This window comes from Colius striatus, chromosome 1 (assembly GCF_028858725.1).
Source record: "Colius striatus isolate bColStr4 chromosome 1, bColStr4.1.hap1, whole genome shotgun sequence".
NCBI lineage: Eukaryota > Metazoa > Chordata > Aves > Coliiformes > Coliidae > Colius > Colius striatus.
The window spans coordinates 157,392,888-157,407,615 of NC_084759.1; the positions used below are offsets into that span (position 1 = coordinate 157,392,888).

Sequence of the window (14,728 nt, forward strand, 5' to 3'; positions counted from 1 at the left end):
CTCAGCAAATAGAAAATGAATAGCAAAAAAATGTATTGGACCCGGCTCTTACACCTCTATAAAGCATAGGGTCAGAAGTAATTCTGAGTTAAGCCTAATATTTACCATGCATTAAAAATATTTGACCGTTTATACAGATTAACAATGTACTATAAATTTACCCCTTAGTTTTTCTGTAACTTCACCGTATACTAACAGACATGGCTCAGCAGAGTGGTATAAGGTGTCTGGTTTTTTTTTTAATTGCAATGAGAAACAGAAACCAGGGCTACTTGACCATGCACACATCTGTTTTTATACTGCTCACTTTTCAACAGAGATGTAAGAGTTGAATGATTAACTCCATTTTTGAACATCTATTTTCTCTTGACATCTGTTCTTCCCAAACATGTTATAATCTTCAGTTTAGTGCTATGAGGGAAAATCTCAGAAGAGACTTTTCAATTTTATTTGCTTCAGTAGTTATTTGAACATTTTCTATTAATACTACTGCTATTATTTCTGTTGATGTTGGTGCTCTGCCCAATGTCTCTGGAATATGAACTATTCACAGCCTGCAAAGAAGCAGCTTCAGCACTACCTGTCAATCTTTGACAAAAGTAATATTAAAATGCAAAAATGTTTTATTCCTATTCTGGTCTTTCTTTTAATTATTAATAGTTGATTACTTGTGGGTATTTGAATATTTATTACCTTGCCCTTGTCTCTATCCAAAGTGATATTTCTTGTAAGAAATGTCAGTAGTTTTAACAGGTAACTTACTTAGCTGTAGAGACTTCGTAAGAAATATAGTGTTACACAAGAGTTATAGAAGAAGGTGTATTACTGACTTGTTTATCTGTATTTTACAGGACCTTTAAGACACTATATGATGACTGGCTGGAGAAAGAATTAAAGTATTAGGTCTTCAGCTACCTAGGACGGTGGGAAACAACATAAAGGTGTGCCTGTAGATTTATATGTTGAATCTACTACAGGTAAAAACAGTACAAGTGAGAAGAAAGAGTCACCACTGTCCTAAATCTGCTGGTAGTACTGGTTATTGAAATGACTGCAGAGAAATCACTGTTTTAATTACCCAAGACAGGAGAAAGGGGCAGATTGCAGTTTGTGAGCTTCACACTGCAGGTTTTCCTACCAGCCATAGCAAAACCTTTGCCTTCTTGGTGAAGATGATTCTGAATTTTATGTCCACCTTCTATGTAAATTGGGCTTCTACCTGCCATCAGACTGCACTGAGAGTTCTTGTTCAGTTAATAGTATTCAGTATCTCTTATGGAGGGGATGTGTGTGATCCCTTAAATATCTCTAGAAGAGTCTGAGCTTTTTCATGCTTTAATGAGATCAAAGGTAGGTTGCTATCGACTGATCTTTTTCAGTTAGGACTTCAGTTTCTGTAGCCTGTCAAAGCATTTCAACTGATTGTCAGTTATTCTACTACATTGTTTATTTTTATATTTAGCATTTCAGTGGCAATATGGCAAACTCCTAGTGATTTCTCACTAGTGGGTCTGTACATATCTAGTACAAATGCTCTTCAAGGCCTTTTTGATTACCCAGTCTTAGATAGCATTCCTCTTCAGATGACTACCTCAGTGCTGTATATAATTTCTTTTTATATTGGCTTTGTCTCTTCAGGTATGATTTTCTCTTATGTTCTTCATTAAGCCAACAGCAACTTAATGGAATAATAACTGCATTTTCAGTAACACACTTTTACTGAGAACACATATGCTAAATAAAAAACTGCACTGGAGGAGTAAAGTGCTGACTTCTGCCTACTCACTTAGCACCTGATTTTTCTTCTACTTCAATTACTGTTCCTTCTGCTCTATTTCATGACAAATAACGTATTTTCTATAAGTTTCATCATACTGCCACCCACTTATACACCCTCTTTTTCACAACTTTAAAAAAAGAAAAAATACACGTTTTACTGCTGATCTGCTTTCAATTACATTGCACTGTTTTTTTCCAAATGTTATATGATAACATTCAAATAGTATAGGGGTGTTAAATACAGAGATGCCTCTGTAGTTATTCTCCAAGCAGTATTTCCTTTCTATGACATTTAAAGCCAAAAATGTTGGTCTGTACTTTGAATTCTTTTTTTGCTTTTTGCAAAGGTAAATATGGTTAAGCTCTTTAACATTTCTAAAAATATTAACACTTGATTGTGCTTTTCTGCAGGCTCCTATACCCTTCATTATCAGTCTGTTCTTTTTCAACTGGTACATGAGGCTTTTCACAGTGAGTCACTTTTTGGAATGAGTCATGTGCATATTGATTCAGGGAGACACATAAGCATGTCTTTAACATAAGAAAACACATTAACTTAATTGGAACTATTCATGTGCTTAAACTTCAAGACTCAAAAAACAAAAAAGAAGTTACCAAATTCCTGCATTTCTGCACAGCCTACATTTTGGTATACCCTTCCTACATATCAACTTAGGTCAATTCTACTACGCCTGTGAGATGGAAAGACATCCCTAGAAATACACTTCTGTAGCATAGAGTGTCCTTGCAGTCTTTAGGGCTTTCTAGGTTGAATTCTATGCTTCAGTGTGTCAAGTTAATTTTCCTTGGTCAAGCAAAGCATTTGAAGTGCTTTGATACTAAGCCTCTGAAATTGATACTAAATGTACAAATACTCTGGTTTATGAGCGTAAGTTACATGCTGGGAGTTAGATGAGAGCTTAAAACATAGGTTCACTTTACCTATCATTAAGAGGCAGAAATTAATTTGGAAGGTAGTTTAAATTCTGTCCCAAACACAGATATTAGGATCAATTAAAAAAAAAGTTGTGGAACTGCCTGTATTTCCATGTGTTAAAGACATCTAGTTTAATCTATAGATTAAACAATCCAGAAATTAGTTTAATCCATAGATTAAACAAATAGCTCAAATATTTAGCTTTCAAACAGTTCAAACTACTCCAAAAGAATGGTGTTCTAAGTGCTTTTTTTGAATTGGGACAGTGAATATTGCAGCTTTAAGCAACAAGTACTTCACCCTGTTAATTTCACACAAAATCAAATACCGTATACACCTCCCAAGATACTTAAAAATGAAAATTCTTTAGCCTCCATCTACTACATAATTCTTAACAAATACCACCTTATTATGGTTAAAGTTACCAAATTACTTAGTGTTCTATTCTCTGCAATTTTTGGATTTATTGAATTCTTCAATGTTCTGTCACTTGAAAATTTTCACCCACATGACAAGATTAAACAGGAGTTAGAAAAGAATGAAGATTCTTACTAAAATACATTGAGATGACTCTTGCTTTGCGCTTCAGGGATCTAATATTTAATGTGTATATCTTAATATAAGTGTCCTAGTAGTGGCTTTTATATTTAGATTAAATGCTCCTCATATGAAGCTTACCACACTCAGTTCAAAAGCTTTTATGTTTAGTAAAAAAATAATTAACCAAAATATTCCTTTTTATTAATAAATGACAGTCTAAAACTTTTGTCATATTGTATGTATATAAGCATCCTATTATGAAGGTATAATATTATATAAAAATAATAATACCTATAATATAATAATAATTCAGAATTGTCTTAATTTTCACTATTTGTTACATGAAATAATTTTTAAAAAAATGAAATTTGTGGCCTTGATTTGAATACATATTCAAATCTATTTATTCATTTTATAATCTCATTTTTACTGAGAATTTTGACCTTATTCATCATGTGTTGCACTTGCTGTCTAGTTCCAGAATGTATTCACTGCATGATGTCAGATCCTGGTCTGCAGACAGGATGACTAATTTTAGGGGTGCTCATCATGATAGGTGTCAATAGCACTTGCCACTGAGGGGCAGTAACTACACGTTCATGTACTTTTCATCATGTATGTGAAGTAATCATGTTTACATAAAGTTAATACACTGTACTGTTGTTACATAGTCAATTACCGAGACTCGACTGACTTCAAGCTGCAGGAATTTCCTCCCATGTTCAGACATTACTGTTTTTGAGTTCAAAGTGTGCAGCTCCTTCATACAATTTTTTTTAATGGAAACTGATTCAGAAAGTACAATCACATGCAGCTTGTCTGATGTGCAGTGGTGTAGAGGACAAGATTCTCACTGACTGAAACTACTAGAGCATGGATTCTCAGAGCACTTAGTCACATCTAGCACCAAAATGGTCACAGAATATCTTATACATTGCTCAGCAGTTCTGCAAACTTGCCTTCACAGTTTCAATATAGCCAACAAATAAGGAACACATGCTTAGAGACCATCTTGAAGTTTAAATGACACGCACAGCATCTCACAGGGATTACAGCAGAAATAGGTACAGCGTATACTTCTCCAACATTCAGTTAATTTAGGTACAAGACTGTCCTGATTGTCCTGGTATTCCCCTGCTGAATACACTATATGCAATCAAGCTCTAACCAGACTCATAGTGAACAAAGTGATGAAAGATATGTAAACTAGGAACATATTTGTGAAAGAATGACTGCAGATATGCAGGATAAGGTGAAAGACAGGGAACTGGGGCTGTTTAGTCTGGAGAAGAGGAAACTGAGGGGAGATCTTACTAATATTTAGAAATATCTAAATGATGGGTGTCAGGAGGTTGGGGCATCCCTTTTTGCAGTGCTATCTATCAACAGCTAAAGGGGTAATGAGATGAAGCGGGAACACAAAAAGTTCCATTTAAACATTAGAAAAAAACTATTTTACTGTTCAGATGAGGGAGCCCTGGTAAAGGCTGCCCAGGGAGGGTGTGGAGTCTCCTTCCTTGGAGGTCTTCAAGACCTGATCTAGATGGACCTACTTCTGCAAGGGGGTTGGACTAGATGATCTCTAAAGGTACCTTCCAACTCCTACCATTCTATGATAGTGAGGATAGACAATAGAAAACACTAAGCATGGAGAAAGCTGCTTTTGGGCATGTGGGAAAGGTATGCCCAAGCCATTGAAGTGTTTCACTGTTGTTTAGCTCCAAGACATATCATATGTCTTGTAAATAAGGCTCTAAATTCTGGATGGATACATTTGTTTAATGTAGGTATCCTCCTGTGGAAAAATAATAACGGATGGTGTTAGATTTCATGCCCAAATGCTGCTTTTTTTCTTCTCTGTGTCCATCAGGCCTTTTGCCCTCAGAGCAGCCTGGGCAGCAGCAGGTGGATCAGTGAGAGAAAAGGAGCCATCCCTGCTTGGCTGCCACATGTGATGGGAGCAGCAGCCACAGAGAACAGCCTCCTGTTCATCCTCATTTATAGAGGATATTCAGGAAGAGTTTCCCTCTCTATTAAATACTAGTATAATGTAGAATTAGAATAGTAGATGGTAGAGCTGTATCTTCTTTGCTTGTATTTCACCGTATAATTACATATTCTTTGAGCCAGGCAAAGGAGAGGCAGGGATATACCTCTGTAACCTGGTGGTTAGGATCATTTGAAATATTTGCACAGTCCTATATCTGATAAATTATTTCTTCAGAAGAAGCCTCCTACTAACTTGTTCCAGCCTGAGTGGTAGCATTTAATCAAAAGTCTGATTGTTTTCTACCTTTCATAAGCAGATTGTCCTCCGGATTTCATCTTTGCTGCTCCATTTCAAAAAGCTTGTTTTCCTAATATATGAAGTGCTGCAAGAGAAATGAAAAGTTAACATTAGTGTCAAGGACTCTGATGCAATAGCAAATGGTAAAGGTCCTATAAATTATTCTATCTTTAGCAGTTCTGCTGGTGCTATCCTGCACTAGGGGATACTGTCTGAAAGGGTATTTGCAATACTTCTGCGAACAAATTTCAATTATGAAAAAACAGAGACACAAGAAGTATTGAAAGAATTTTGTGTTTGCTTTTAAGTTTCACTGGACTGCTAGAAGAAAGTCTCCTCTGTATCTTGAAGTGAGGGAATTAAACAACATTTTTCCAGCAATGACTGCTTAAAAATGTCAAGGCAGAAAGCAGACCATTTGTCATGAAAAACTGAGAATGAGAGGCACTAAAAGGAGATAAGAGGTTTTATAAGGCTTACCATATTCAGAAAATGCTTGTCTAGATAATGAGGTCATATGGTAGTCAGGAAATCGTTTGACATCTGTAAAAAGTAAGGCCAGGACTTTGTGTATGTTCTGTACGTGGTATAAAGTTTCTTGAGCTGTCAACTTGATAGCTTTAAGTAATAGTTGAGATTAAAGACACTCTCTTTTTCTTTTCCTGTTGGCTTCTATTGGCCTTTGGTTTTTTTTTTTTTTTGGCTGTATTCATCATTCAATTTGCTGCCAGATATTGACTTGTTCCCTAAAATCAGAAAAGAGATGTCAAGTTACCGTGACAGCCAGTCTGATGTTTATAAATATTGTTGGAAGATAAATAGCCTGTTTCTAGAATAAAGTATCCTTCAGTTTAAAGTATCCTACTGGTCAAGTTTTGCCTTTTATGTAGATGGAGGCATGAAGAGGAAGACTTCAATACCTAAATTTTCAAAGACATCAGAGGTTATATGTCAGGCTCACTAGGGTCTGAGGAAAACTTACTGGTGATTGTAATGGCCCATTGTCCTTTTACTAGATCTTACTACTCCTCTACTGTTACGTTATTATTCTTTTTTATGCATAGAAAGTATATTGTTAGTCTCTTACAGCTATAAGAAATTTTTAATACTTAATTGATGTTCCAGTAAAAAAACAGAACTTTTATTAAATGTTTTCTTATGTACCAATATCTTGTGGTTTCCCTACCAACTTTTCCTTTTTACATATCATGTCTAATATCTTTTAAGATTTTCTACCTGTTTTGTTTGAGAATATAGGATGCCTATACTCACAATTCTTCTAGCTTAGGCAGAATTGGCCTTTTTCAAGCGTAGTATTATGGATAATATTGACTTCACCATTTCATAATTCAAAATTCAATTAATTGAGCAACTACAATGGATGTGGCATTTCCAAACTACACTTACTTTTTGTTGGTTCAAAACAAGCATGAATAAATGGCTCTCAATTGTGTCTGTTTTCCTTTAGGTGACAGAAATCTCTTCCTCTCTCTTTATTTATTTCTTTTTCCTGAGAAGTGGGCATAAATAACTTTAGTTTCACTAAAACTCTCCCTACAGGGCTATTTCAAGGCTTCCCAGCAGCACACACAAAATTAGATTTTCGCATCCAAAGGATCTCTAAGGAAGCAAAATGAAATTATACAACAGAACAGAAAAATGAAGGAGTTCTGGGAAAGGAATGAAGGCTGGGAGAGAATTGCAGGGAACTGTGTGGTCTGGTGTGAGAGTTTTGTGGGCTTATGTGACAGTCTGAGGATTGTGGACCAATTGTGGATGTCTTTCTGTATCTCACCTGTGTCTGCCAGGTGCATACCTCCCCCTAGGGTATGCAAACCCAGTCTAATCCATCTAGTGGATTTTTGATCCCCTTTCTACCATGCAGCTATTAACTCCTTACCTCTTCTTTGCAAATGCAGCTCTCTTGCCCTACAGCAACTCCTACTTATCCTTTTGTGCCTGTTATCTGGCAGTGGGGATGAGTGAGACAGGTGATGGGAATAATTGTCTCTTGACCTGCAAGTACATTTCTCTTAATGCTTCCTTTTTAGTGCTTTATGAGTAGCAAAAATGTGGGAAAGAAGACAGAACTCAGACATACAGTAAAAAAAAGTGCCAACCCAACTCTCCAGTAGTCTGTAAATTAGCCTGCATCACGTTATTCATACTTGGATTGTCTAGTTGCATAGCAATATTTATTCCAATTGCACATCTAATGAACTCTGACGTTGACTGGTATTTTTAGGAGATCTGACTATATAATATTTTTCATTTATTCTCATTCGTATTGACATTAACTTAAAATTCTGTGATCCCCACTGTGATCTTAGGCTGCTTAAATAAAATACATCTAATGGAAGTAGTACATTTCTCTTTCATTCTGCATCTGTATTTTTTCTATTTTTGAGTAATATTTTTGGGTTTGGTTTTTTTTTAGTCTTCTTAGAATAGCTAAATAGTCATGTGTTCTCCTTTAAATGAGTCAAATGTATTGAATTTCATTATTCTTCTTCCTTTAGTTGTGTTGAAAAATTGTCTTTGATAAAATGTGCATATGGTTTTTTACCTTTAAAAGGTACATTGACATTTTTCTATGACTTCTGTCTTTATTCACTTACGTGGGCTTGTCAGGTCACAGCTAATATGTATTACCTGCTTTCCTGAACCTAGCACTGCTGCAGTTCTTTACTTTTTGCTCCAGGGGGCAAGAAGCACTTTATTCTCCAGTACAATTCTGAGATTTAAAATATAAACGTGGGGCAGCCACCATGGAGGATGGCATCATAAATAGAAGGGAGAGACTTGTAGTTTGCTTCCTTTGTCTATGCAAATGCATAGCAATAATAGTCTTTCACGACCCACACTCTGCAGAGTTAACCCAGTCCTTTTAATAATCTGTGTAAGAATATCGGTTGCTATGGCAACACGTTCTGTGGTACCACTTGGCTGTCAAAATATCTCATCAAATATCATGCTAAGAATGTTTTAGAAATTTACTTTAAAAATAAAAAAATAAATAAATCTACCTAAGTTTAGAAGATACAGCTAGATACACAAAATCTGCAACAAGGAAACAACCACTTTCTAACTGAGGGGAGTCAGACTAGTGGCAATGGATATATCGTGCTTCCCATCTGTGGTGAGTGAGCTGAAACAGAATTTAGAAATACTTTTTTCTACTTAAATTGTATACCAACCACATCTACATATAAGATGGTAGCACAAGAGTCAAAGGTTAAATGGTCCTCAGATGTTACACAATTTGAGTTAATGCTTGTCAGTGTGGTGGCTTTGCTTCTTTTACAGTATCCATCAGCTTGTGTTCATCTTCAGAACTGCTAGTATTTCTACGCTTCTCCCCCTACCCCCATTTTTCCACAACTTCTTCATTCCCTTTCTTGCAGCAGACTTCACACATTTCTGTAGTCTATTGGCTAAAATAATCTGCAGTTAAGTGGTTTTGTTTTGGTTTATTTTTTTCTTCTATATGGGCCTCATAGCAATGCTTTAGAGCTAATGTTACAACCAGATTAATAGATGTTGTCAGCTATTGTCTCAGGCAGCATTATGTTGGTCAAGCAAAAATCCATCCACTTCTGAAAGATTAAGACAAGGCATGCCTAAAGATAGTGTTTAGTATCTGAATATCAGGTAGGCTGCACAAGGAAAATGTCAAGCAAACTAGAACAGCTATTTCATATTCCACGTTCCTATTTAAATGTGGACAAAGAATTAAGTAAAATTTATCCTTTTTTTGGCCACAATTTCTTTTTGAACATGAGATTTTAAAAATAGTTCATTACTGGCCTAACTTTTCTTCCTCCTGAAATCAATAAAACTTGCTGCTGAAATTCATTCAGTTGGAGTGGACTATCCTGTGTAGTGAAACAGCATAAGTAAATGGAAACTGTGCAAGTCCTCTGGTTTCTGGCTGTCGTGGAAAATTAGGATAATGGTTTGAGCAAAAGTCAGCATTATTCCCTTATCACTGAGACCAGTATGGAAGCCTTAATGTTCACAACTGAATGAATTTTCCTGGTACCTTTCATTCTTTCTAACCGATGAAGTAAAACTAAGACAGGTCATTGTTAAATAATGGTTTTTTTGCCTGCAAAATAAACTCACATATTTATTATTAATAAATAGAAAATTGAAACGTCATATTTTGATTGAATTGATAATTTTATTTTTTTTTCTGCAAAAACCTTGGGCTGATCTAGGCAAATGTAATACAGCTGTACTTTTCTGAACACAACAATTGACTACTGAAGCAAAATCCCCTGAGCTCTTATTATTTCCTGCCTTGGGATGGGTTTTCTTTTGAATGTTAGATTTTATTCTCTGTGGGATATCCTAAACTTAATTATGTTAAAGCAAATTTTAAAGTAAAATGAACCTTAAATTGCCAATTAAGGCAATTTAATCAAGACAAAAAAATATTTTAATATGTATTATTACATTCACTCATATTTTAAGTGTACTTGTAGATAGATCCATATGGGCCTTCCTTTGAAAGTGTGATTTTTATACAGCAGATTAATAGGGGAGTAGTTACTCTGTATTAAAAGAGCAGGTTGTCTATTGGAGTTTATAAATAGGAGTCTTTAAAGTTCTTTAAGTAAAATGTTCCTTTACAATATATCCCTATGTTTAATTTGAAAGTCCTGTTTCTTTATGCACAGAGGCCACCTTCAACATGTTTATCACCAAGAGAGGAAGAAGATGATGATGCAGGTGAAAATACTTGTGGTCCTTCAGGTTTATGGGAGGCATTGACACCTTGTAATGGATGCAGGAACCTCGGATTTCCCATGCTTGCACAGGTATATGTTTACCTTTTCATCATAAAACATTAACTATAGAAGAGCTGCTTAATCTCTTCTCTGCCTTACCTCTTACAGTCGTGATTCCTTTCAAAATTGTTACCTTCAACTTTCATTTTGTGTTCAAAATCTGGTTTTAAAATTAAATGTTGAGGTTCAATCATCCTTCTATAATGCTCATCCAGATGAGTTTAATATTGAGACTGATTGATGTTTACTGCCCCCATTTTAGACAGATAGTTTTATGTGTTGCATAGCTTTCTCTTCTGGTTATGTCTGGAAAGAAATTTTGAAGTCACATAGTTTCCTTTGGGATAAGTACTCTATTTTTTACCAGTTTCTAATTAATATAATAACATTCTTTATAGAATTAATTGAGGACATCATGCATAACTCAACTGATGTAAGAATATAGCCTAAGACTTCTCTTTGAAGATTATGTAAGTTAAAAAATAAGTTCCCAAACATTTTCAAATGCTCATGATAACACAGCAGAGAATAAATAGAAATGGGTAATATACTTGGGTCTAAGTTGCAATTATTCTCAGAGCAGTCCAGTCTGCAGTATCCACCAAAGCACGCCAACAACTGTGTCCTGAATAAGTGATGTTGCATTGTATCAGAACAGGATGGTTCTTATTGCTGCCTCTGGGTCTCCCTTGTTCTCTCTTGCTGCTACAGTTTAGCTCTCTCATTTCTGTAACATTTTTCCTGCGTTTTTCTTGTAGCACTGAATGGAGGTCTGCCAAATTTCTGTTTAGAAATGTCTGGGGTTTTGAGTTGCATCCTTACTTGGCACTGCATTTAATAGCTTTGTCAGATTCTTGTGTACCAGATTGGAATTGCATATCCTGTCTCACCACACTTTATACACTGTTGCTTTCATATCATGACTGTACGTTTTATTCCCTTTAGTCTCATGGGACTTGCACCTGTTTGAGGTCAATGCTTAAAGCTTCCCCTGCAGTCAATGGAAACAGGATATGGCAACTCCAGTGCTTGAATAACAATGAGAACTGCCCAATCTTTTTATAAGAAGCTTTTATGTTCCTTTCCCCTTTCAGTAGCTCTTTTTACTTCATACTATCTATCATTTTAGACATTTGGCAAGATGCAGAGCTGTCTGAATGATCCTAATTTACAGGGAAAGTGCCGTAGTTACTAATTCCTCATGTTTAAGAATTTGTTTCAAGAAATATCTCCTAAATGGAACCTTTCTTCATATGTATCATCTATGGTTTAATTATTGTTCAACTTTGCTATGATGAACATATGCACCATTTTTGAGTGGTTTCCTAAATTTAAAAAGCATTTTTGTTTCCCCTGTTTCTTTTTAATGTAAGATGGTCAGAAAATTGAGGAACGCATTTGAAAAGTAGAACAAAGGTAGCTTGCTTTGTTGCTATTTCCTTTTTAGAAACAGAGATTCATTTCAACAATGTTTTAAAATAGTGACTCCTGAATTAGTTTTATTCATTATACTTAAGTTTTAAAAACCACCTTACAACATAACGTCTTTCTTACTCTGAGAACTACTAAGATTTACTATTGATAATTAATTAATTATAAGTATGAAAGAGAGTATATTTATTCTGTATTCATTCATGAAATGACAGCTCACCTTTCTGGATTGTTTCTCTCCATAAAAATGAAAGAGATAGTTTTGGGTTTTTGTTGATTTTACGGAAGAAAAAAAATACTGAAAAATCTCAAAATTACAAATTACAGTGAATTCAGTTTATAAAGCTTTGCCATCACTGTATGCAGTCTTTGAAGCTGTTAGCTTACCTGTCAGATCTTTCACATTTACTTCAGAATGCAGCAGAGAACATATTGTTCTAAGGGATCAAGAACACAAAGTATTTATTTCAATTTTTAGACTAAAACCAATATCTTGATCTAAGAAATTATAACAAATGTCCGCAGCAGCCTGTTTGAGGTAAAAGTACAAAAATATGCTTCCGATACTCAATCCAGTCCACTAACATCCCAGAAAATGCTGAATTCATCATGAAGAAACATTGAGATAAGGAAACTTATCATCATGTCTTATAATCCATACACTACTAAAGATCTCAAAGTAGGGAAAAGAGCCTATCAATTGCTCTTGAACACAAACAAGTTAATTTTTACAGTTACATTGTAATTAAAAATAGATTTTACAATTATATAAATATACTGTGTTTAAATATCAAAGGAGAACAAACATAATGACTGATTCTTACTTTATATGCAAGGTCAGGGGTACAATGGTAAACTCAAAGTGCATTTTAGGTGAGATTATGACAGTGTCCATCTGTGACCTAATGAGCTAACAGTTTTCAATATGCCAAAGGAAAGGGTAGTTATCTCCTCAACAAACTTGATTTCATTATTACAGTTCTGGAAAAAGGCTTGGCTGGATGCACTTCTGACATGCAGTGTGTCATTTCTGTCTGCGCTGTTCTGGGAAGGTGTCATTTTTGAAAAGGCTGTTATAGAAAGTTCTGTGTAAATTATTCTGCAGTTATCATTTAAAATGTAACATAGCAGGTATTCTTGGAATAAACAGCTCTCTTTTGCAGTCTCACAATTGGCCAAGTCCTGGAAGAGATTGATGGAAAATCTTTACTTGTCTTGTAAAAATGTTAGGATTTTCAAAAGAGTTCAATTCTACAACAGAATGGAGCTAACAACCAGTTTCAGCTACCCTCAAAACAAACAAACAAACAAAAAGACCAAAGAGTGAGGTTACTCATCTGGATTTTTGGAGAGTCATATTTAAATGTTTCTTCTTATTTTAGCAGAGAGTGAATTCCATTTGCATGTTATGATTTATGGTTAATGTGGGGCTATTGCTTTTTTTTTCTGAAATTAGTTTTTCTTTTTGGGCAGAAAGTCCATACTTGGTAAAATTGATGCCTTTTTTTTTGTGAAAAATGTTGACTCCCACAGATTAGTATTTTCTATCTAAAAAAGATCTTTCTTAGGAAATTCCAGATTCTATATTTTTTGGCCATCAGTCAGTACAAAAGAAAAACCATTTTCAACCTGTATTACTGAATAGCTATCTTCTATAGATTCCAGAATTTATAATAATCTTAAATATCAACACAATAAAAACAATTTTGAAAACTTTCAAAGATATGAAACCCCAGAAGTTCTTCTACAGCACTCTCAAATTCTAGCTTTGAGGACTTTATTGAAAACAGTTTATTCTGCAACGACATGTCTTTTAAACTGAGAGTAAGCTTTTATAAATGATATGATAGTGCTAGACCCTTTTCTATGAAACTCCAGTTGTAAAATCTTTCTACAGTAAGTAGCAAGCTTTTTGATGCTTTAATGATTGCCTTTCTAGCCATCGTAGAAAGAGAAACTAATAAACAGCCTACCTGTCTAAGAGCTGAAATTAAAAAAAAAAAAACAGTATTTCATATATAGTTTTTGCTCAAAGTAGCCACAAAAATGGGAGTTATGGGCTAAAGTATAACATTTCCCGGTTGATAATAAACTAACCACGAGCCAGCAATGTGACCTTGTGACCAAGAAGGCCAATGGCATCCTGGGATGCATCAAGAACAGTGTAGCCAGCAGGTTAAGGGAGGTTCTTCCCCTGCTCTATTCTGCCCTGATGAGGCCTCATCTGGAGTCCTGTGTCCAGTTCAGAGCTCCTCAGCTCAAGAGGGACAGGGAAGTGCTGGACAAAGTCTAGCACAGAGCCACCAAGAAGATCAGGGGACTGGAGCATCTTTCATACGCGGAAGGGCTGTGGGAACTGGGGCTGTTTAGTCTGGAGGAGACTGTGAAGGTATCTCATTAATGTTTACAAATATTTAAATGGTGGGTTTCAGGAGTTTGAGGCATCTCTTCTCTGTTGTATCTAGTGACAGGACAAGGGGTAATGGGATGAAGCTGAAACACAAAAAGTTCCGTTTAAACATAAGAAAAAGCTATTTCACTGTGAGGGTGACGGAGCCCTGGAATAGGCTGCCCAATGGGGTTGTGGAGTCAGTCTCCTTCCTTGGAGGTCTTCAAGACCTGCCTGGATGTGTTTCTGTGTGACCTGATCTAGGTGGACCTGCTTTGACAGGGGAGTTGGACTGGATGATTTCTACAGGTCTCTTACAACCCCTACTATTCTATGATTCTATGATTTAGCTGGAGAGATCTCATTATGGTGTAGGTAGGTAGTGGAAAAAAACCTGATCTTTTAAAAATATTTTTCAATAATTCAATATATTTTCAATTTTTCAATATATTTCAATGCCTGCTAGCAATAAAAAGAGCTGGAAGCATTGTAGTGTCATATTATTGACTATCTTAAATGTCGAAACCTTGGTCAAGAGACTGATAATTCAGCTAAATATGAAATAGAAAGGT

The 14,728-nt window shown here is 35.4% G+C and overlaps 1 protein-coding gene across 4 annotated transcripts in view; it reads left to right on the forward strand.

The window, feature by feature from the left end:
* ANKS1B (ankyrin repeat and sterile alpha motif domain containing 1B) overlaps window positions 1–14,728 on the forward strand; it is a 431,515-nt gene that overhangs the window by 97,618 nt on the left and 319,169 nt on the right. For all 4 annotated transcript variants that reach the window (XM_061988906.1, XM_061988958.1, XM_061988983.1 and 1 more), the window contains one exon: window positions 10,226–10,366. In XM_061988906.1, the coding sequence (XP_061844890.1) occupies window positions 10,226–10,366 (141 nt within the window). The remainder of the gene's footprint in view (window positions 1–10,225; window positions 10,367–14,728) is intronic.